The sequence below is a fragment of the Taeniopygia guttata genome, chromosome 14, assembly GCF_048771995.1.
Source record: "Taeniopygia guttata chromosome 14, bTaeGut7.mat, whole genome shotgun sequence".
Classification (NCBI taxonomy): Eukaryota; Metazoa; Chordata; class Aves; order Passeriformes; family Estrildidae; genus Taeniopygia; species Taeniopygia guttata.
This window is the reverse complement of record NC_133039.1, coordinates 14519199-14542099: the sequence shown is the minus strand read 5'-3', so window position 1 is coordinate 14542099 and position 22901 is coordinate 14519199. Positions and strand designations below refer to the sequence as shown.

General features: G+C 58.3%; 2 protein-coding genes across 8 annotated transcripts in view; both read right to left on the bottom strand.

Annotated features, from left to right (window-relative positions):
• The window catches only part of RAB11FIP3 (RAB11 family interacting protein 3), an 81397-nt gene extending 68413 nt beyond the window's left edge, over positions 1–12984 (bottom strand). Inside the window, exons 1-3 of one of the 2 annotated variants that reach the window (XM_072935606.1) lie at positions 12504–12984; positions 12274–12395; positions 11880–12117 (exon numbers count right to left, since the gene is read on the bottom strand). In XM_072935606.1, coding sequence (XP_072791707.1) covers positions 11880–12117; positions 12274–12395; positions 12504–12608 — 465 coding nt within the window. In that variant the 5' untranslated portion in view covers positions 12609–12984. Of the gene's footprint in view, positions 1–11879; positions 12118–12273; positions 12396–12503 lie in introns of those variants that run through there. The other variant, XM_030284926.4, reaches the window with a different exon arrangement.
• A 1229-nt stretch (positions 12985–14213) lies between these two features.
• On the bottom strand, positions 14214–21219 carry DECR2 (2,4-dienoyl-CoA reductase 2). Of its 6 annotated transcripts, none has more exons than XM_041719164.2 (9): positions 21065–21218; positions 20920–20988; positions 20592–20643; positions 18507–18642; positions 18081–18205; positions 17498–17591; positions 17122–17286; positions 16057–16277; positions 14214–15210 (listed from the first exon to the last, which is right to left on the bottom strand). In XM_041719164.2, the coding sequence occupies exons 1-8, from the start codon at positions 21166–21168 to the stop codon at positions 16057–16059; spliced, it is 966 nt and encodes a 321-aa protein (XP_041575098.2). In that variant the 5' UTR covers positions 21169–21218; the 3' UTR covers positions 14214–15210. The 6 variants fall into 6 exon arrangements, with proteins under 6 accessions (XP_041575098.2, XP_041575097.2, XP_030140814.4 ...); XM_041719163.2 differs by having other exon boundaries at positions 16089–16277; XM_030284954.4 differs by having other exon boundaries at positions 17122–17226.
• Between the last annotated feature and the right edge of the window lie 1682 nt (positions 21220–22901).

Here is a 22901-nt window from a genome sequence, read left to right as displayed (position 1 = left end):
GGGGGCAGAGATCTTGGGAATGCCAGGATAGGATTCTGGGGGGCACAGGAGCCTCTGGGGCAGCAGGGGAGAAGCTGCAAACACGAGCAGCTGAGCAGGAGAGAAGGAACCTGCCTGGCCCAGCCCTGCTGTGCCTGCCACCCTGGCAAAACTGAGCTCATTGTGCCACAAACACGCCTGAACCAGAGACCAGCAAAGCATAAAGACTCGTTTCTTTCTTAGAGCTGCTTCAGGTTATCCCCCTCCTTTTGGCACTCCTTCAGGCAGCTCCAGAAAGGGCTGTTTGTGTGAGGGACACACAGCAGACCTGCCAGAGGGGGGGAAAAGAGCCCAGAAGGGATCAAAGGCTCAGAGGTAGATTCCTGGAGCAAGGCAGAAGAATGGGATGCTGTGCATAGTTTGGGAAGCCCAGGACCTCAGGGACTGGAAGCACTGGGCATGAAGGCACCACCACCCCAAGCAAAGAACGCCACAGCAGCTCCCCCAAGCAGGGAGCAGCCAGAGGCCTGGAACCTGCTCCATGGCTCTGCAGGTGTGTGCCAGGCTGGCACCCACCTCTGTGCCCTGGGCTGCCACCAGCAGCCCCCCTCACCCACGGTGCCACTGTGGGATGGATGCTCACACAGCCTGGGGGGCAGCTCAGAGCACAGGAGAATTCCCTGCTCCAAACCAAGGTCTGCAGAATGCTCCTATCCCACACCCACACCTCCAGCACTGTTGGAACTCAAAATGTCCCTCAGACAGTTTTGGAGGTTCCAGGCCCTGGTCAGAAGCATTTGACACCCTGGCAGGCAGCTGGAAACAGCTGTGATTTTGGGTTTGAGCCATGGAATGAGTTACCAACTTTGAAGGTGGAAGAAGAAGTCACAAAAGTTTAGATATTATAGTAGAGGTAGTTACAAAGTAGAGGGGAAAATGTTTAGTATTGTACAAGGGGGTTTTAGCACCTGTACAGGGGGTTTTTACTTTGTACACGGGGGTCAGAGGTTTTAAGATGGAGGAATGTAGGCCAGTCCTGTTCCTCCTCTTCCTTCTTCCTTACCTCCATGTTCTTGGTGATGTTGGCACTCATGGATTGGTTTAGAGTAGAAAAGCACCATTTAATATAGGTAATAGGCATTGGGGAAAAACTGTAACCATGTAACACGTAATGTACCATATAAAAGACAGCACAGCCCTGGGCAGAGAGGGAGAAGAAGACACAGAGAGGATGTCAGGGTGTGTGTGTGCCTCTGCCTGAGCTGTGAGCAAACCACAGCAGCCAGAGAAGAAAATCTTTTAGATGGCTTAAAATAAACTGCCTTGAGACCGAACAAGAGGCTGCAGAGTTTTCTTTGGAAGCACGGGTTGGAGGAGAGACTTTACCCCACACAGAACCCCTGAACCAGGCCGGGGTTCTGGCACAGCACCCTCACCAAAGCTTCCAAAATTCCCCATGGACCCTTCAGGGAAGGTCCCACAAATCTTCCTCTGCTCTTGGCATCCTCCCTGCCAGGACAGTAGTCCCAGAGTTCCAAGCAGCCAGGAGAGAATTAGCTGGTTGCTGCATCCATTTAGCAAGCACAGGGAATAAATTCCACAAGGATATCCAAATTTTGTTTTTCCCCCAGCTGTAAACTCCTCTCTCACACACACACCCCCAGTGAGCAGGGTGAAGAACAGCCACTCCCCTGGAAAAAACAAGGAATGTGGCCAGGCAAAAGGGAGGCAACAGCTGCCTCTTCATCCCTGCCCAGCCAAAGGCAGCCTCAGTGGCCCCAGCAGCTTCCAGAGCCAAGCTGGGACTGGATGTTATTTCCCCATCAGGAGACTTTCAGTCCAGACACACCTCCTGCAGGCAGAGCCCCTCAGGCAGCCCCTGGTTTCTGTATTTGCTTGGGGATTTTATGCTGTGTTGGTTTGGGATGTGGGATTGCCCACAGCAGCCTCACCCTTTGCCCCCAGCAGCTTCTTCTCTCTAAAAACTCCTGGTTTGGAGTTTTTAGAGCTCCTTGGACTTCAGCACGTTCTGCTGGAGCCCAGCTTCCCACTGGACTCTGGCAAATGGATTTTCCACAGCTGGGCCTTGCCAGATGACGCAGCTCCCACAGCAGCTCCTCTCCCTCTGCCCTTCTTCCTCCTCCTCCTCCTCCTCCTCAGGGGGCAGGAGGAAGAGGAACAGGCTGAAAAGCCCCTCCAGCAGCAGCAGTGACTCAAACACAACGTCACACCACTGGCATCTCACCACGGGACACTGCACAGGGGGAGCAGGAGCTCTCTCTTCTGGAAAAGTGCAATGGGTTATTAAAAAGAAATAAATGGGGGTGCTCTGAGGCTGCTCACCACAGGGACATCCAGCCTGGGAACAAAGCTGTAACCCCCCCTGGGACACTGACAGCCCCACAGGACATCCCCACAGCTGCCACCAGCCCATGCCACGTGGAGCTGGGACACACCAGGACACAGAAATTTCATCCAGCACACAAATTCCCAGCAAAAACCACTGTCCCTTCAGCTTCAACAGGATCACAGAACATGAGAACAGGGAGCAAAGGCACTTCAGTCACTGGGAAAAGGGGATTTGCTGTGGCACTGGAAGGAGCTGGATGGGAGAAGCCTCCCAGCAGCCTCCACAATTCCCTGCTTGAAGAGCAGTTTTCTCCCTAGAGAGGGGAACAACCCTGACCAAAATCAGGAATGAAGTGCCTGGACCAAGCCCACAGCCACCAGGAACCCTCGTGCCAGCAGTGCTGGGGCCCCATCCCTGCCCCACTGGGGCTCTGACACCCTCTCTGCCCTGCAGGAAAAGCCCAGCCCCACAAGCAGGAGAGCTGTGTGCCAGGGAGGGATCCAGCAGCCCTCACAAGGATTTATCTGGGCTCTTCCAGCTGCCCTCAGAGCCACCACCAATCCCTCCAGCTCGGCACTAGAATTGTCCCCACGGCTCTCCTTGGTCATGTCCCCTCCTCCTCCCTCCCACACAACCCACAGGACCATTAATAACTTACTCTGGCCCACAGCAATTCCAGCAAAAGCTCCACAGGGAAGGGGAAGCTTCACCAGAACCCAAAATCTGGGGAGAAGAGACCATTTGTGCAGAGCTCTGAGCCATGCAGAAGGCCCAGGCCAGCACTGCCATTGCTCCATGGCATCTTCAGGGCTGTTCCTCGGGCTTGGAAGTTTTGGGATCCCAAAACAAGGTTCCTGCCAGGCACCCCTGATATGAACTGTGACTCCTCTGTGAATACAGAGCTCTCTTTGAGCCTGGAGGTGGTCTGCTGCTACCAGCACATCAAAGGCCTCCAACATCAGGACATGGAGCTGGAGTCATTCCAGAGGCCACGGAGATGCCCCAAGGGCTGGAGCCCCTCTGGAGCCAGGCTGGGAGAGCTGGGGGTGCTCCCCTGGAGAGGAGAAGCTCCAGGGACAGCTCAGAGCCCCTTCCAGGACCTAAAGGGGCTCCAGGAGAGCTGGAGGGGCACTGGGGACAAGGGATGGAGGGACAGGACACAGGGAATGGCTCCCACTGCCAGAGGGCAGGGCTGGATGGGATATTGGGCAGGAATTGTTCCCTGTGAGGGTGGGCAGGCCCTGGCACAGGGTGCCCAGAGCAGCTGTGGCTGCCCCTGGATCCCTGGCAGTGCCCAAGGCCAGGCTGGATGGGGCTTGGAGCAACCTGGGATAACTGAAGGTGTCCCTGGACATGGCAGGGGTGGCACTGGATGAGCTTTAAGGTCCCTTCCCACCCAAATATTGGAAGATCCAAAGCACAGACACACGAAGATATGAACAACCAGTGATTCTGAGAGCAGCCTGAGGAAATCCCTGACGTTTGTCCCGCTGTGGCTGCAGTCCTGCCTCTGAGGGGAGCCTAAAGCATCAGCCCCAGCACCATGCCACGTGTGGGAAGGTGACTGAAAGGTGCAAAGAGCTGAAAGTGGAAAAGGAAAGCTGAGAGGAGCTTTAGGGGCTGTGCCTGATGTGGGACAGTGAGGGAGGCACAATGTCTGCAGCCTGGGCTGGCTCAGCCTACAGCTGCACTGCAGATGTCCCAAAAACCCCAACAGGAGAGCAGCTCAGAGCATGGACAGCACTCTGAGAGGAGCTGGGAATGCTTCTGGCATGTGGGAGAGCCACTGCAGGTACAAATGGCACAAATCCCCGAGGCCAGAGTCACCCCGTGTGTCACTGACCACACTGGGGACAAGGCTGGGATCAGCCCTGCCGGGGCAGCTCCAGCCCCAGGCCAGCCCTGGGCCCTGGGACAAACACACCTGGAGGGGCTGAGGGAGCTGGGAAGGGGCTCAGCCTGGAGAAAAGGAGGTTCAGGGGGACCTTGTGGCTCTGCACAGCTCCTGACAGGAGGGGACAGCCAGGGGAGGTTGGGCTCTGCTCCAGGGACAGGGACAGGAGGAGAGGGAACAGCCTCAGGCAGTGCCAGGGAAGCCCCAAAATGGGATTTGTTCTGCAGCTCTCAGCTCAGGCTGGGCACCCCATCCCAAGAGTGCTGGGAAAAGTACAACAAACCTGATAAAATCCCTCAGAAACCATCCCCAGAGGGAATGTTAAAAGATGAATATGGAGAGCTCAGCTGAGGATGAGCTGATGTGGTGGCAGGACAGGTATCGAGGGATGGAAATGTTAAAGAAAGCAAAACAAATCACACTGAAATGAAACTCAAACTGATCATCCAGAGGGAAAAAAAAAAAACAAAAACAAAAACATAACAGAAAAAACCAAACAAACAAACAAACAAAAAAAACCAAACAAAAAAACCCAAAAAAACCCAAAAAAAACACCAAAAAACAAAAAAAAACCCAAAAAAACCAAATAAAGGCTTTGTGGGAAAGGCTTTCAGGCACTGGCACAGCTGCCCAGGGCAGTGGTGGAGTCCCCAACCTTGGAAGAGTTCCCAAATCCCAAAACACGTGGATGTGGCACCTGGGGGCACATTTCAGTGGTGGCCCTGGCAATGATGGAGCAGTTGGACCCAGTGATCCCAGAGCTCCTCAAAGCCTCCCTGGTTCCCAGCCCAGCAGAACCAGTCTGGCAGCTTTGTAGCTCCATTTTCCACGGGTGCCTGAATTTACACAACCACAGAGGGAAGGGCTCACACTGCTCCAGGGGTGCCAGGCCAGGAACCCACACAGGAATTATGGAAAGATGGAGGCAGGCATGAGGAACAGGGAGAAGCAAGCCATGGTTCACTGCCAGCAGGTTCCTAGAGCTGAACAATGGTGGTGCCATGGCACAGGGGATGCTGAGGGTGGCCCAGCAGCAGCTCTCCCTGCCCAGGCAGGCTGAGGGAAAAGGGAAATAATTTGTTTTGCAAAATTCCAAACCCAGGAATTAAAAAAAAAAAAAAGCCCCTGGGTTCCAAGCAGATCATTCCTCCAACAATGAGCAGCAAATGAAAGTCAAACACGAATAAAGTGGAGAGGAATTCTGGGGGCAATTGTAATGATTATCAATTATTGTCTGGGCTGAGTTACACAATGCTATCGGCAGCTTGGGGATGCTCTGGGAGCAAGAGCAGCTCAAAATGAGCCCTGTGTTGTGGTGCCCTATCATATTCCAATCTGTTAATTATGATGACCCTAATCCAATTTTAATCAATCACAGCTTTAGCAGATACCCTGCTCCTGAGAGGAAGCTTCTTGTGCATCCACCTCTCTTCTCTCAGTATTTAAAGGGGGTCTATAAAAGAGAGGGAGAACAACTTTTACACAGGCAGTGGCAGGACAAGGGGGAATGGGTTTGAACTGGGAGATTTACATTGGATATTAGAGATATTCTTCCCTGGGAGTGTGGACAGGCCCTGGCACAGGGTGCCCAGAGCAGCTGTGGCTGTCCCTGGATCCCTGGCAGTGCCCAAGGCCAGGCTGGACAGGGCTTGGAGCAGCCTGGGACAGTGGAAGGTGTCCCTGCCCATGGCATGGGATGAGGTGGGCATAAGGTCTTTCCACCCCAACACTGCAAACCCTCAGATGGTCCCTGTCCTGCTGCTGGGGCTCCTGTCCCAGCCCAGGGCAGTGCCCAGGACCAACGGGGGGTGTGCTGCACCCACACCCCCTGCCCAGACACCCAGTCTGCTCCCTCAGCACAGCACCTGCCAGCTCTGCAAAGGTGGGACTGATCTCCTCCTCCTCCTGGGTAACCAGTGCTCCTTTATTTGCAGGAATGGACTCGAATTCCAGAGGAACACAACTAACCTTGATCAAAACAAATCACAGCATGGTTTGGGTTGGAAGGGACCCTAAATCCCATCCAGTTCCACCCCCTGCCATTGCAGGGACACCTTCCACTGTCCCAGGCTGCTCCAATCTCCCCTTGGGCACTGCCAGGGATCCAGGGGCAGCCACAGCTGCTCTGGGCACCCTGTGCCAGGGCTGCCCACCCTGCCAGGGAACAATTCCTGCCCAATATCCCATCCATCCCTGCCCTCTGGCAGTGGGAGCCATTCCCTGTGTCCTGTCCCTCCATCCCTTGTCCCCAGTCCCTCTCCCAAAAATCCACACCCCACACCACATTCACTGCACTCTCAACCTGCAGGAGCAAGGCAGAATAAAAAGGTTGATTTAATAAACTGGTAGGTGGGATAAAATTACCACCAGCACCCTCCTCCCAGCCCACGCAGACAAACCCAGCCTTTGAGCATTCACAGTCCTGCCAGCTCCATCCCTCCAGGACAAGCCATCCATCCATCTGATTGCAGCCACAAACACATCACCAGAGAGCTCAGCCCAGCTCTGATCTGCTCCCAGCCCTCCCCACCACTCCCAGGAGCTGGAAGCCAAACCCGAGCAGGAGCAGCTAAAACAACCCAGGAGCACAGGAACCATCTCTTCCTCGGAGTCTTCTGGGATATTTATAAGTGAATCAAGTGAGCTGAAAATGGAATTTGCAAACCAGCCACCACCTCGCCCAAAATTACACAAAATATGTTGGCTTGGAAGCATTTTCCTCTCTGATGGAGAAAGAAAAACTCCTGTCTTGGAGCTCCTGGAGCACACAGACCTGTTATTTATTGATGGTGGTTGAAGCCCTGTGAAGAGGGAGGAGGGGAGGGAGGAGGTGAGGAAAGGGCTCCCACCCAATCTCCCAAACCCCACAAATTCCCTGCCAGGATTTTTTTTTTTTTTTTTTGGGGGGGGGAACTGGGCCCTTGGTCAAAGCAAGCAAAATATTCCAGTTTGTTGCTGTTCCAAAGCACACAGGGGTGTCCACAGGCACCTCCTGCACACCCAGAGCATCCCTCACTGCCATCCCAGCCCCTCTCCACAGCAGGAACCAAATTCCAGGAGCTGGACTTGATGGTCCTTCCAGGCCAGGATATTCCATGTAGTGAAACAGCAATTAAAGCCTCTGGAAGGCACAGCAGCAGCACATTCGGAGGCAATTTAAGCCTCACTTGCCTGTGAAACCATGAGAGGTAATTTTAGAAATCTCTTAATAAAAGCAGCATTTCCTCTGCTCAAACTGGGTAAGAACCAGGAGAAAAAGGAAAAACAAAAAAAAACCCCAAAAATGGGGTTTCCTCATGACAGAGATCATTAGATTTCACAGGGAAGTGGGAGAAAACCAAGGGGAAGAGGGAGGACATCCCAAATCAGCTCAAGGTCAGCACGGCCAAGGCAGATGGAAGGAGAAGGTCTGAATCCAGGTACCCATTCCCCAGGGATCCATCAGAGAGGAGCAGAACAGCCAGCCTGGCATCAGCACAGAGGAACCTCTAAAAAGCTGCAGTGTGACACTATCCAGACTTCATTACAGGAACTGACTGCCAGGTTTTCAGGTTGTTTTATTCAAAAATAAAACCCAACTCCAGGATTCTTTGCGCTCTCTGGAGTGATCCCTGCCAGCCCCAAAATGGGATTTGTTCTGCAGCTCAGCTCAGGCTGGGCACCCCATTCCAAGAGTGCTGGGAAAAGTACAACAGACCTGATAAAACCCCTCAGAAACCATCCCCAGAGGGAATGTTAAAAGCTGAATATGGAGAGCTCAGCTGAGGATGAGCTGATGTGGTGGCAGGACAGGTATTGAGGGATGGAAATGTTAAAGAAAGCAAAACAAAACACACTGAAATGAAGCTCAAACTGATCATCCAGAGGGAAAAAAAAAACAAACAAAAAGGCTGAAGATCCCTTGGAACAGGAGCCTTTGGAAGTGAGTTAGACAAACTCTGGGATTTCTCTTAATTGAGCCAAGGCACTGAGATCATGTGCTGCAAGAGGCTTTTCCTTCTCCAGTTGTCTGTTAGATCAAAACAAAAAAGGAAAACAACCCAAGGTGCCAGCAGGATGCTTGTCCTCAGCCTTACAAGCAATCCATTCTCCTCTGAGCCTGCTGGAAATAAATCCAGGGAGAAAAGCCTTGGGCTCTGTCACCTCAGCCAGCCAGACACAATGCAGGGCTACAGAGGGCAAGACACGGAAAATTTAATTTTGAAATAAAAAATTAAACCAGAAGTGGTTGCACAATGGCCTTGAGTTCTGTGCAACCCCCAGAAGTGCAAGATACAACCCCTCCTGCTTTACAAGGTGACATAAAAGTGACACCAAGTGTGTCCCCACATCCCTGCTCCTGTTTAAGCCAATCTTACTCCATCCTTCTGTCCCAGCCAGTGGCTCCAGGAGCATCAGACCCCAGAGAAATGCAGGGAAAAGGGGGAGGAAGGGGACAATAAAAACACAGCACCACTGTCAGCTGCCTCCCAGGTGGTTTGGGAGCAGGTCAAGGCTTTTGGATGAAAAATCAAGTGATTCTCAAGGAAAGTTAAGTTGTCCTTAAGACCTTTCTGTCCCACATCTTGTTTGTAAATCCATGGAGCATATCAGGGGTCCACGGGAGCCTTCCTAGTGGCAAAACAATCCATGCTGGACAAACACCCTCCTGGGAGAGGCTGTGGGGGGACCATCCCAAGGCTGTCCCTTCCCTGCTCAAGGCCTCCCTTGGCTCAGGTGTCACCCCCAGCACCATCCTCTCACCACCCCTTTGGTACTGAAAATGAAGAGCTTCAAACCCTATCAGCTGTTATCAGTGCAGATCAAAACAAATTGCCTTTATCTTTGCCTTGATCTCCTCCCCATGCCAGCACCACAGCCACAGAGCTCTCCCACTCAGCCCCCCTCCCAATCCCATTTTTTATCCCCGTGGAGAGAAAAACACCCAATTCATCCCACCAGAAAGCCACAATCCCATGGTGTTTATGGAATAAACGCCAGCTGGTGCCTTCCCTTTGACATTTAGCTAATAATTGTTGCAGCCAAACGAGCTGACAGTGCTCACTCAGCAGCCCATGAATGCCTCTGGTGTTTGACTGAGCGCTAAAGACAACACTTGCTGCTCTCCAGCTCCTCATCCATGTGGATACACATACACAGCCCCTCCTTCAGCCCCCTCCAGCCTCGGGAATCAGCTGCTTGGCGTGCTTCAATTTGGCCATTTGTTCCACCACTAGGCAGCCACCCCTGTGGGCAGCAGGCAGAGGAAGGAGGGCAGGGAAAAAGGAAGCAGGTACCTCCAGCAAGAGGGATGGAATTCGTGCCTCATTAACTGCCCTTTGTGATTATCCAGGCAGCCTCTCTCACAGCATCCTGGTCCTGGTTGTGGCACAACCTTTATTCACACCTTCAGGTCACATTTAATCCCCTGATCACGTTTTACCACCGGGGATGTTCCTCCCCTTTAACTCCCACCTGAGCTGATCTCCGTTTTCCAGAAGATCCACTCTGAGTCCAGGTTCCAGCTGCCTCATGAAAGACAGGTCAAGGAACTCCCCCAAACTCCATGAATCAGGGGGCTCAGGTTGAATATCAAGGAAAGGTTCTTCCCCCAGAGGTGCTGGCACTGCCCAGGCTCCCCAGGGAATGGGCACAGCCCCGGGGCTGCCAGAGCTCCAGGAAGGTTTGGACAATGATCTCAGGGATGCCCAGGGTGGGATTGCTGGGGTGTCTGGACCCAGTGATTCTTGTGGGACCCTCCCCACTAAATGGGACCTGAAGGTGTAAATAAAGGTTGTGCCAACATCGGAACTGGGATGCTGTGAGAGAGGGGTCGGGGTGTGATGGCTGCCTGGGTAATCACAAAGGGCAGTTAAAGAGGAACAAATACATCTGCTGAGAGCTCACAGACCCCATCACCAACCCCTTCTCGTCCTCCCTCAGTGTGTCCTGGTCCTTTCTTAGCTGCAGACTCATACCAAGTCCTCCTGCACACACAGGCATCACCTTTCCTCCCCTGCCAGTCCCCTGGAGTGCCCAGGACCTGCTGGCTCAAGTATTGCCACACCAACCTCCCCAAGGGGCTCAGCACCCGCTGTGCCAGCACCCGGCTGTCCTGCACGCCAGAGCCTCTTGCTGAAGAGAAATGGGTTTTCAAAGCATCATTTATGGCAGCACAGGCAGCATTAGCTGTGCTCAGCAGGACGGAACAGGGAGCCTGCAGAGCCCATTCCAATCCATGTGGACAGACACTATCCAACGGCACAAAACCTCCGGGGACACCCCCTGAGCTTTGGAGTGACCTCAGCAGCCCACAGCCACCCCCCAGCCGTGGTCTGAGGGTGTTTTCCAGGCTCAGGGAGGCCCCTCTGGAGCTCTGGCACCATCCCCATGCCGACACCGGGCACTGCCAGGCTGAGCTGCACACCCCAGAGCCACCTGCCACGTCCCCTGCCACGCACACGCCACCTCCTGTCCCCATTTCCCACGTCCTTGGGCTGCTCCACGCCAAAGGACACAAAGGGGAGGTGGCACCGTGTGCAGGACATGGGCTGTCTGCTGCTGCCTCCTCTGCTGGGGACAGCAGCGGGACACTGGAGCGGTGGCACAGGGAGCCTGGCCCGGGGCAGGGCAGAAGAGAGGATTTAGGAATCAATCCTCTCTGCTGGCACAGGCAGGAGCAGCGAGGTACCTGAGCTCACACCTAGAGACCCTCTGCACACACAGTGCCCCCCTCAGCAACACAAAGAAGTTCCCTGTCTCTACTTTGCAGGGCTATTTTTCTAAAATAAATACCTTTGTTTTATCTCTGAGAGGTGTTTCTGGCACAAGGACGGGGATAAAAAGCCCTCCTCCATCAAAAGCCTCCTTCACACATGATTTGCTTTGTCATGGCACTTAAATACCCGCGCAGGCTGCCACGGATGGAGAACGAGAGCAAATCTGGGCAGGCACAGGGAAACTTCACAGCAATACCTGCATTCCTTAAAAAAATAAATTTTCTTTTCCTGGTAGCGACGCCAGCCCAGGCCAATGCACTAAACACCAACAAATCCATCTCCATCCCCTGGTGAGCGCTGCCGGAGCTTGCTCCATTTTTAGTCAGCTTCAAATTACATCGCCCATGATGTGCTGCAGGGGAACACCGGCTGGCCAGGGCACAAAGCAGCAGAATGGGGGGGAAATACTCATTCAAGCTGTCAAAGCCGGGAGAAGCGAGGCAGCAGGGAAGCAGGGAATGGTGTGGGTTGGGAAGGCCCTGAAGGATCACCTCGTTCCAACCCCCTGCCATAAGCAGGGATGCTCCATAACTCCCGGTTATGGGGTGACGCGGGGTCAGCACGGGGGGCACGGAGCAGCCCCCGGGCCGGGATGGGGATGCGCCGCTGCCCAGCGAGCCCCGGGGCGGCAGCGCTGCAGAACAAAGAGCTGCGGGCAGCCGGCGGCGCCGCTCCCCCGGAGCACGGCAGCTCCGGGAGCCACGCGTGCCCTTCACCCGCCGCGACGGGATGCCAGCGCTGTCCTTGGGGACACTGAGCTCTCCGAGGGCGGACAGAAGCCACCACCACCATCAGCCTAGGGCGGCGGGGCACCGGGCAGCAAGCGGTGCCGCCACGGCCGGTGCCCCGGGCCGGGCCCCGCGGTGGGCAGGTGCGGTGCCCGGTGCCCGGTGCTCACCTGCTCGGCGCCGTAGGCCGTGGCGAACTGCACGAACTCCTCCACGCGCACGAACCCGTCGCCGTCGCGGTCCAGGGCGTCGAAGACCGGGCGGAGTCGCGGCTCCTCCTCCGGCGGGGGCTCGGCGGGGCCCCCCGGGCTGCCCCCGGCCTCCCCCGGGCACCAGGGCGGCGGCCCCGCGCCCGCAGCGGCGGCCTCAAGTGCCCAGAGGTCCAGATCCAGCTCCGGGCCCAGGTCCGCCTCCTCTTCCAGCTCCGGCTCCTGCTCCTCTTCCCGGTCCAGCTCCGGTTCCAGCTCCAGCTCCAGCTCCGGTTCTGGTTCCAGCTCCGGTTCCAGCTCCAGCTCCGGTTCTGGTTCCAGCTCCGGCTCCGGTTCCAGCTCCAGTTCTGGTTTCAGCTCCGGCTCCGGTTCCAGCTCCGGCTCCGGTTCTGGTTCCAGCTCCAGCTCCGGTTCCAGCTCCAGCTCCGGTTCTGGTTCCAGCTGCGGCTCCGGTTCCAGCTCCGGCTCCGGTTCCAGCTCCGGCTCCGATTCCCGCTGCACGTCCAGGTCCGGTTCCAGCTCCAGCTCCGGTTCTGGTTCCAGCTCGGGCTCTGGTTCCAGCTCCGGCTCCGGTTCCCGCTGCACGTCCAGGTCCGGCTCCGGTTCCAGCTCCGGTTCCAGCTCCGGCTCGGGCCCGGGTCCCGGCCCCCGGGGCAGCGGGGGCTCGGTCCCAGGCAGACGCGGCTCCATCTTCACCGCCGGCGCTGCGCGCCCACCGCCGCCCGACCCGGGCCATGTCCCGCGGCCATGCCCCGCTCACATCGGGGCGGTGCCGGTGCCGGTACGGTCCCCGCGGCACTCACGGCTTTGTGCGAGAAACGCCGGCCCCGCCCGCCGACACCGGGGGCGGCCCCGCCGGTCCCGCCCCGCCCGGGGAGCGGCGGCTCCGAGCGCCGGGGCTGCGGGTCCTGCCCGGGACCGGAGGTTGGGGGAGGCGGCGGCGGCTCCGAGGAACAACCCCACCGGCCGGCCGCCCGCGCCGCCGCTCCGGGGCCGCGGCGGACAAGCGGCAGCTCCAGCCCGGCCGCCGCCGCAGTAGCCGGGGCGGTGACGTCACTCGCCTGCCGGTCCGCTTCGCCCCGCCCCTCCGCGGCGCGAGCCCGTGCCGAGGCCACGCCCCCTCCCCGGCTCGCGCGCGACGGGGGCGGGGCCGGCGGAGAGGGGCGGGGCCAGCGGAGCGCGAGCGCGTGGGACCGGGGGGGGGGGCTGTGAGTGGGGACCCCCAAATCCCCTGATGGGAAACCGCGCTCCAACCGGGACCCCAAACCCGAACCCTGCTCCGGGACCCCAAACCCGAACCATCCTCCGGGACCCCAAACCCGAACCATCCTCCGGGACCCCAAACCCGAACCCTGCTCCAGGACCCCAAACCCAAACCCTGCTCCGGGACCCCAAACCCGAACCCTGCTCCGGGACCCCAAACCCAAACCGCGCTCCGGGACCCCAAACCCGAACCCTGCTCCGGGACCCCAAACCCAAACCCTGCTCCAGGACCCCAAACTGTTCTTCGGGACCCCAAACCCAAACTGTGCTTTGGGACCCCAAACCCAAACTGTGCTTCAGGACCCCAAACCCAAACCGCGCTCCAGGACCCCAAACCCCTGTGGGGAGAACTGCACAATGGAACTGCCCAGCTGCTTCAGGTGAGAACTGTGCACTGGAACCCCAAATCCCTCGGGGAGATGAGCTGGGACCCCCAACCCCAGTGGGGCAGCGCTGCACCCCTGGGTGGGCTCCTGCAGCTCCAGGCCACGCCAAGGCTGGGCCCAGAGCTCTGTCCTTCCCCTGCTGCTGGAAGCTCAGCTCCTTCCTGGGGTGGCCACGGAGCCAGGACAGCCCTGACAGTGCCCAAGTCACCTGGTCGTGGTGGAACAGCGAAATCCATGGAGCCTCCCAGAGATGAGGCTGCAGCTGGGCAGAAGGGCCAACACACACCACACAAGAACCTTCTCCAGGAGAAAACACATCCCAGGAGCCCAGGCTGAGGATCCACCCAGACTCCAGCCCAAGCACTGCATCCCCATCCCCCTGAAGGGCTGAGCCTCTCACCAAAGCCCTCAGCACCTCCCACCACCTCTGCTGCTGGAACCACCTTCCCAGAGCCCTGGGGCTGAGGAGCTGGCAGGTCCCCAAGCCCCATGGCCTGGAGCACTGGGGCACCACAGAGCCAAGGACTGGAGCCACACAAGGCCCTGGCAGTGGGAGCAGTGGCTTTCCCCCTCCCTTAGCACCCAGTTTGGACCAGTCAGCTGAGCAGGGCACTGGTGCTCCTGCAGCAGAGAGAAGCATCACTGCTCAGGGGGAGAATTCTTTATTTGTGGCCTGGAGGAAGGAGTAAAATCTGGCAAGTCTACAATCAAGTAGGAAATACAATTAAGTGGGAGAACGAGCTTCATGGAATCCAGGGTGAGCCAATGAACTACCAGCAGCAGCAGGAGGGGCACATGAGCAGCGTGTGTCCCCCGGAGTGTCAGCACCAGGAACTGGGCTGGCTCCAGCAGCAACAGCCGTGCAGCCCAGCAGGAGGAAAGGACTAGAGTCCAGGTCTAGCCCTTCACCTTGCCTCAGCTTGAGGAGGAGACAGCGTGACACTGGTGTGACAGACAGATGGGTGTGGACAGACCACTGGACACCTGCAGTGCAGAGCTGGACCTGGGGGATCTGCCCTCACACCACCTCTGCTCCTGGCAGGGGCATCCCAGCTGCATCCCTGGCAGCCTCCCGGGACCACTGTCCCACCCAGGACCCCTCAGGGGACACAGCCACCTCCCCCTGCCAGGGTTTCCCCTCCAGGAGTTGCCAGGGCAGGACTGAGCCCACCACGCTGGATGACCCCAGGCGGGCTGAGCTGCTCCCCCTCCCAAAAAGGAGCTGCTGCTGGGGGTCTGTGCAGTTCTCAGGCTAAGACAGGGGAGAGGGGACAGGGTACCCATGGGTGGCACTGCTGGGGGCTTGGGAAAGGCCACCAGAGCAGCTTGGAGGGAGCCACAAAGGGCCGGAGACCATCGCAGCCCTCCCAGCTGTCTCTGCACCCACAGCCAGGCCAGCTCAGAAGGCAGCAATGGCACAGGATGGGGGTGGGCTTGGTCCCCACCCAGCACCCAGAGCTGTGTCCCTCAGGCAGACACGGGACTGGCAGTGTCACCAGTACCTCCAGTGGCCGAGGAGAGGCTGGGGTTGTCAGCACTGACTCTGGGAGATGTCCTCACACGGTGTCCCACGTCACATCTGTCCGTCAGTCAGTGCCAGGCTGTCCATCAGTGGGGTTGGTTTGCTCCTGCAGCCCAGACATCTGCAAGAGAGGGTGGAGGTGGGGACAGAGCCCTGCTGGGGCCTGCCCAGCTCATGGAGGCTGCCAGCTGGGACACAGGCAGGGAGGAGAGGAAGGCAGGGGAGCCCTTCCCCTGCCAGGCTGCAGGAATTCATGAAAGGAAGAGGCTCTTGGGATTCCCTGTGCTCAATCCTGCTGCTGGGGCACAGAAAATGGGCATGGTGTTGCTTTGGGGGAATCTCAGAGGTGTCTGGACAAGCATCCACAAGACACCATGTCACAAGCTGGGCTCAAAGGGAAAATCCAGCAGGTTCAGCTCATCCCAAGGACTGTCCATGAGGACAGGCACCCACTGCTACAGCAGCCATGCCCTGGGAGAGTCATGGTTAAAAATCATCGTTTAAGTTGGAAAAGCCCTTTAAGACCATCAAATCCAACTGTTCCCCCAGCACTGCCAAGGCCATCACTGACCCATGTCCCCGGCTGCCACATCCATGCAGTTTTTAAATTCCTCCAGGGATGGGGACTCCCCCATGGCCCTGGGAAGCTGTGCCAGTGCCTGACCACCGCTTCCATGAAGGAATTTTCTCTTAATACCCAACCTAAACCTCACCTGGCACAGCTTGAAGCTGTTTTCCCTTGTCCTGTCCCTGTTCCCTGGGAGCAGAGCCCGACCCCCCCGGCTGTCCCCTCCTGTCAGGAGCTGTGCAGAGCCACAAGGTCCCCCTGAGCCTCCTTTTCTCCATGCTGAGCCCCTTCCCAGCTCCCTCAGCCGCTCCTCACAGGACCTGTGCCCTGTGCCCCAGGGACAAGCAGAGTTTCCCTGAGGAGCCCTGCTCCAATCCCACAAGGGGGAAATGCAGTCACCTAGAGTTTAGCAGAGGAGGAGGAGGCAATACCCAGCAAGGCAGAGAAGCTGTTGGGGGAGGTGAGCCAGCTGCCACCATCCACGACCAGGGTGGTGCCGGTGACGTAGGAGGAGAGCGGGCTGGCCAGGTACAGGGCGCTGTGTGCGATCTCCGTCTTGTTCCCCGCGCGCTGCAGCGGGATCGCCGAGAACTGCTTGGATTGCTCGGCAAATTTCCCACCTAAAGGGAGCAGGAGGGAGGACTGTCCACCACCATGGCTGGCCAGGCACTGCAGCACTGCCCGTGGGGCTGGCTGAGCGCTCCAGGAAACTGGGATGAGATCCTGGCACAGCCCTGGGATAAAAATCTAGGAAGGTTTAAAGGAGGGGAGCTGAAGCCCAGCGGGGATTTGGTACTGACACAGTGAGCTCAAGGACCTCATGGAATCATGGAATGGTTGGGGTTGGGAGGGATCTCCCCTTCTCCTCCCCTGCCATGGGCAGAGACACCTTCTACTATCCCAGGTGGCTTCAAGCCCGGTCCAACCAGGCCTGGGCACTTGCAGGAATTCAGGGGCATCCACAGCTGCTCTGGGCACCCTGTGCCAGGGCCTCCCCACCCTCACAACCAGGAATTCCATCCTAATATCCCATCTAACCCTGCCCTCTGGCAGTGGGAAGCCCTGTACAGCACTCCTGGAGCCCCTGTAGGCCCTGGAAGGGATTCTGAGGTCTCCATGGCTCCAGAGCAGAGGGGCTCTAACCCTTGGAGCATCTCCATGGCCTCTGCACCCCTCTAAGAGCTCCAGGTCTTTCCCATCCCCTGGGGCTGCACCAGCACTCTGCTGATGGACTCCAAGAGCCAACCCCTCAGGCAGGGCTGAGTTTTGGGGGAGCACGTGGCATAAGAGAGCCCAAACTGCTGCCAAAGCAGTGCCCTGGGAGGTGCCAGGGAAGGGCTGTTCCCAGAGAGCTGTGCCAGGCACAGCACAGCAGCAAGCCCCAGGAGCTGTGTGGCACTGGGTGTCCCTCCTGGTGCCCTGGCAGGGCAGTGCCAGCAGGGCCGGGGGCCCAGGCTGCCTCACCCAGGCGTCGGAAGCCCTCGGTGCCCGAGATGGGGCCAGGGGCCAGGCTGTTCACACGGATCTTGTTGGGTCCCCACTCCACTGCAAGGTGACGGGTCATGGCCTCTGGGGAGGGATTGCAACAGCAGTGAGAAACAGGCAGCACAGCCATGCCAGCAGCTCCTTCTGAGGGGAGAAAGAAACCCACAGAAGAGTCTGGCTGAGAGCAAAGGGCCCTGGAAGGGAGAAGAGCCTCATCCCAAACCCACCCATGCAGTAACCACACCAATTCACGCTCGCCCCTCCCCAGGGTATCTTCCATCCCAGTATTTAGGAAGAACTGGCTTCTTTCCTGGCCCCAAGTGGCTCAGAGCCCCAGCAGGGTGTGTTGAGGTACCTATGGCAGCCTTGGCAGCCCCAGCATGCACCTGCAGGGCCTGCCCTCGGTAGCTGAGGGTCGCCGTGATGTTAACGATGATCCCACCGTGGTCCTGGGGAAGGGAAGGAGATGTGGAGTTAGGCAGGGAGCAGCACAAAGGGTCACCAAGGGCTCTGGGGGACAGGGGAGCTGGGCTTGGAGGGACAGTCACCCACAGGCACTGCCAAGCCATCACTGGGGCAGCTCTACCCACTGAATCTCAGGGCTGGGGCAGCCAGTGGGGCCCTGCTGGAGAGATGGAACATGCAGGGTAGAAGGAAAGGCCAAGGGAAAGTGGCAAAGCTGGAAAGGGAGCAGGAGATCACAGCTTCTCCAGGTGGCAGAGCATGGAAAGGTGCTGCAAGAGCACAAAGACCAGGGCAAGGGACAGAAGAATCCCCAGTTCAGGGCTGGGATCCCTGGAAGGGAACAGAGTGGATCTGTGCAGGGAGGCTCTGGGTCCTTGCACTCCCCTGATTTCCCCAGGAGCACAGTGTGGTTTGACACTACCCTCTGCCTACCAGAGCCTCTCCTCAGAGTCCCCTGGCTCCATGCCACCTACCCGGAAATATTTCTCAAAGAGCACTTTGGAGGTGTTGAAGGTGCCCATGGTGTCGATGTCTATCACTGTCTTGAAGGCGTTGAAGGAGAGGGCACTGGCTGGGCACAGGAAGTTCCCCGCAGCACCTGAACCACAGGGACAGGCAAGACAGGGCTGGGACAGATGTCAGGGCCCTCCTGTGACAGGGAGGGCGAGGAACAACGTCTGCATGCTGGAGAGCACATGGAGACAGCCCTGCTAAGGGATAAACTGGTGGCTCTGGGTGCCCAGCAGCACCGCCAGCATGAGGGGAGCAGGGATGACCCACACCGAGACAAACAGGGATGGCCATGTACCACACACAGATCTCTGCTCCCTCTGTGCTGCCAGGAAAACACCCTGCCCAGCAGGCAGCCCAAACGCTGCCCCTGCCCTCTGCAGCCTCACCATTAATGAGGATGTCAATCCTCTTGAACTCCTGCAGCGCTTCATCCACCGCCGCCGCGATGCTCTGGGGCTGCCGCACGTCGATGGACACGGGCAGGCACTGCTGCCCCGTGGCTGCCACCAGCTTTTTCGAGGCCTGAAAGAACCAGAAGAGACTTGAGAGAGCCTGGCTGCACCCTGCTAGCCCTGGGGTAGCCAGGGAAAGCTCCTGCACGGCGTATCCCAGCCACACTGGCTAAGCCCATGTGGGAATCCAGAGCTTCCCTCTGGCTGCCCTGGGACCCTGGCAGGGGTCAGGAACCCCCCTGGACAGAGCCCCCAGAGACACTGGCTGTGATCTCTGTCCATGGAAAAGAGTTTTCAATCTTACAGCATGAATTACAAGCTCTGAGTGTTTGATATGAGTAATAATTAAGTGTGGCACGGGTGCAAAAGTAAAATTTTGGGATTCTAGATTAGAGGTTCAAAGGGGACAAGATGGAGGAAATTGGGTGTGTCTTGTCCTTTTTCTCCTTCTTCATGCCCTCCATGTTTCACTGTGGTGTTGGCATTTTTCTGTTGGTTCAGGCTGGGGACACACTGTCCAACGTAGGTGACAGATATTGGCACGTTATTGTAAATCCAGCACAGGTAGTTTGTGGTATTTAATGTTTGTACCATCCCACTGAGGGCAGAGCCCCACACGCTGCCCTGCAGGACAGAGCTGCGGCAGGGCAGCAGAACATGTTAGAGATAAACAGAATAAACAACCTTGAAAACAGCACAGATGAATTGTGGCTTTTTCCTTGGCAGTGGGGCAGAAAGACAGAGACTTTCTACAATCTCAGAATCATCAATAGCACAGATTCTGACATGCCCAGGTACCTGCGTGGGCTGTCATGGACACAGCACAGCCCAGGCAACGTCTCTGTGGGGCAAGTACAAAGGCTGGACCCCAGCAAGGCATTTTTGGCATGAGCACAGTCATAATCACCCTTTAGATCCAAAAAGTCAGTGGGCAAAAGGGCAAAGCCAGAGCAGCCAGGTGTCAGGCTGTGAGAGGGACCAGCTCTGCAGCTCAGGGTTTGTCACAAGCCACCCCTATGGCTCATTAAGAGTATGGTTTTCTACAGGAAATTAAGCACAAGCTCAGCAGCAACTCCACACAACACCCAGAGCTGCTCCAACTTCTGCTTTGGGCTCTGTGAGAGGTCTTGAGCCCCAAAAACACACGGGTGCACGAGCAGCTGGAGTCCTGCACTGCAGATTCTGTGGCCTCAGAAGACTTTGGCCCCTGAGAACTAAAAACCTGCTGAATCAGCTTCTTCTGGCACATCAGCATGAGGGGATAGGAAATGACAGCCACCCTCCCCTCTGCCCCAAAACACAGCATACCTGTGCAACCCACAAGCCACACAGCCCCTGGGGTCTGCTCCTACTCTGTGCTGAGCTTTCAGTCCAACCCTGGGCTGTGCTCTGCTGACAGACCTCCCCCACAGCTCATTTCTGCCTCTCCCCCCTAAAAAGCCACCATGATCACGGAATAGCCCCCACAGAGCAGGTTCCAGGTTAATTGAGCTGTGCTGGAGGTGCCGTGGGTGCAGCCCCCCAAACCTGCACCCACCCTGCCCAGCACTGCCGGAGTGCCCGGGGCTGGCAGCCGGGGGAGCACTGGGAAGCACTGGGAAGCCATTCCTCCTACTGCACTACTCCCAGGGCTCCCGGCTCCACCAGGAGAGAGCAGAAGGATTTTGGGGGCTCCCTGTTCCATTGGGAGAGAGCAGAAGGGTTTCCAGGGCTCCCAGTCCCACCAGGAGAGAGCAGAAGGATTTTGGGGGCTCCCAGTCCCACCGGGAGAGAGCAGAAGGATTTTGGGGGCTCCCGGTCCCACCAGGAGAGAGCAGAAGGATTTTGGGGGCTCCCTGTTCCACCGGGAGAGAGCAGAAGGATTTTGGGGGCTCCCGGTCCCACCAGGAGAGAGCAGAAGGATTTTGGGGGCTCCCGGTCCCACCAGGAGAGAGCAGAAGGATTTTGGGGGCTCCCTTTTCCACCAGGAGAGAACAGAATGGCTCCCAGCGCTCGCAGCTCCCCGGAGCCCGGACTCACCTCGGCCAGGCGCTGCAGGCTCCTGCTGGCAATGACGGTGCGGCAGCCGTGCCTGCGGGGAAGGGGCGGGTGAGAGCGGCCGGGCCCCTCAGAGCAGCCCGGGATCACCGGGGCCGGTGTTCCCCGCAGGAACCGCCGCCTCCGAGCCCCGCCGCCTCCGAGCCCCGCTGCCGGAGCCGCCCTGAGGGCTCGGCCCCCGCACCCCTGGGTGCCACTGGGGTGTCACCCCTGGCTCCTCCGGGGGAAAGAGAGGAGAAGGGGTGAAGAGGAGCAAAGTGAGGGAAAAGAAGAAGGGAATGGAGGACAGAAGGAGGGAGGGCCGTGCCACCTCATGAAGATCTCGGCGATGCGGAAGCCGATGCCGGAGCCGCCGCCGGTGATGAAGGCCACTTGGCCCCTGAGGGACAGAGGCACGGTCAGAGCCGGGCGGCGGGGAGGCGGCCCCCGCGGCCCCCCGGAGCGGCGGGACTCACGCGAGCAGGTCGGGGCAGAGCAGGTGCCGGTACCGGGGCAGACACTCGTCCCCGTCCCCGTCCCCGTCCCCGTCCGGCGGCGCGGCCATGGCGGCCTCGGCCATGGCGGGGCGGCCGCTGCTCACTGCGCATGCGCGGGCGCCGCCGCTGTCGCCTGGCAACGGGGCGCGCTCCGGGACACAGCGACACCGAGCGGCCACGGGCGGAACTGCAGCGCGGGGCGAACGGGGACACCCGGGGACAGCAAAGGGACAGCAAAGGGACAGCAAAGGGACAGCACGGGACAGCACGGGACAGCAAAGGGACAGCAAGGGACAGCACGGGACAGCACGGGACAGCAAAGGGACAGAAAAGGGACAGCAAGGGACAGCAAAGGGACAGCAAGGGACAGCACGGGACAGCAAGGGACAGCAAAGGGACAGCAAGGGACAGCAAAGGGACAGCAAAGGGACAGCACGGGACAGCAAGGGACAGCAAAGGGACAGCAAGGGACAGCAAAGGGACAGCAAAGGGACAGCAAAGGGACAGCAAAGGGACAGCACGGGACAGCAAGGGACAGCAAAGGGACAGCACGGGACAGCAAGGGACAGCAAAGGGACAGCACGGGACAGCAAAGGGACAGCAAGGGACACCGAGCGACACCCAGAGACAGCAAGGGACATCCCAGTTACACCCAGTGACATCCCAGTGACATCCCAGTTGTACCCAGTGACCCCCAGTGACACCCGGGGACAGCAAGGGACAGCAAGGGACATCCCAGTTACACCCAGTGGCACACAGTGACACCCAGTGACATCGCAGTGACATCGCAGTTATACCCAGTGACACCCAGTGACACCCAGTGACACACAGTGACATCCCAGTGACATCCCAGTGACAGCAAGGGACATCCCAGTGACACCCCAGTGATACTCAGTGACACCCAGTGATATCCAGAGACACCCAGTGACAGAAAGGGACACCCCAGTGACACCCAGTGACATCCCAGTTATACCCCAGTGACGGCCAGTGCTACCCCAGTGACATCCCAATGTTGTGGCAGCGCTGTCCCAGTGCTCCCAGTGCTGTCCCAGATCTGTCCCAGTGCTCCCAGCGCTCCGCACTCACTGTGGTGTCCCGTAGTGTCCCAGCGGGCCCCGGTGCCACCCAGCGGTGTCTCAGCGCTCCGCAGTGGCATCCCGGCACCTCTCAGCGGTGTCCCGGTGCCACCCAGCGGTGTCCCGGTGCCACCCAGCGGTGTCGCGGTGTCGCGGTGTCGCCCGGAGCCCCCAGTTTTACAGCTCAGCCCCCGGCCCGGTCTGTTCCCCGGTCTCTCCCCGAGCCCCTGCAGCCCCCCAGGCACAGCCCAGTTCTCCACTGGGCCTCCCAGTACAGTTCCAGCGCTCCCAGGGACATCCCAGTTCATCCCAGAGCTTCCCAGCACTATCCCAGTTTCCCACAGAGCTTCCCAGTACCGATCCAGTGTCCCCCAGGAACAGTCCCTGGACTCCCAGAGCTTCTCAGAGCCTCCCAGTACCACCCAGTGCTCCCAGGGACATCCCAGTGCCTCACAGAGCTTCCCAGTACCGACCAGAACCTTCCACGGGTGTACCAGTGACATCCCAGAGCCTCCCAGTACCGACCAGAACCTTCCACGGATGTACCAGTGCCTCACAGAGCTTCCCAATACCGACCAGAACCTTCCACAGATGCACCAGTGACATCCCAGAGCTTCCCAGTACAATCCCGGTGTCCCAGTGACATCCCTGTGCCCCCCAGGGACATCCCAGAGCCTCCCAGTACCGACCAGAACCTTCCACGGATGTACCAGTGACATCCCAGAGCTTCCCAGCACCAC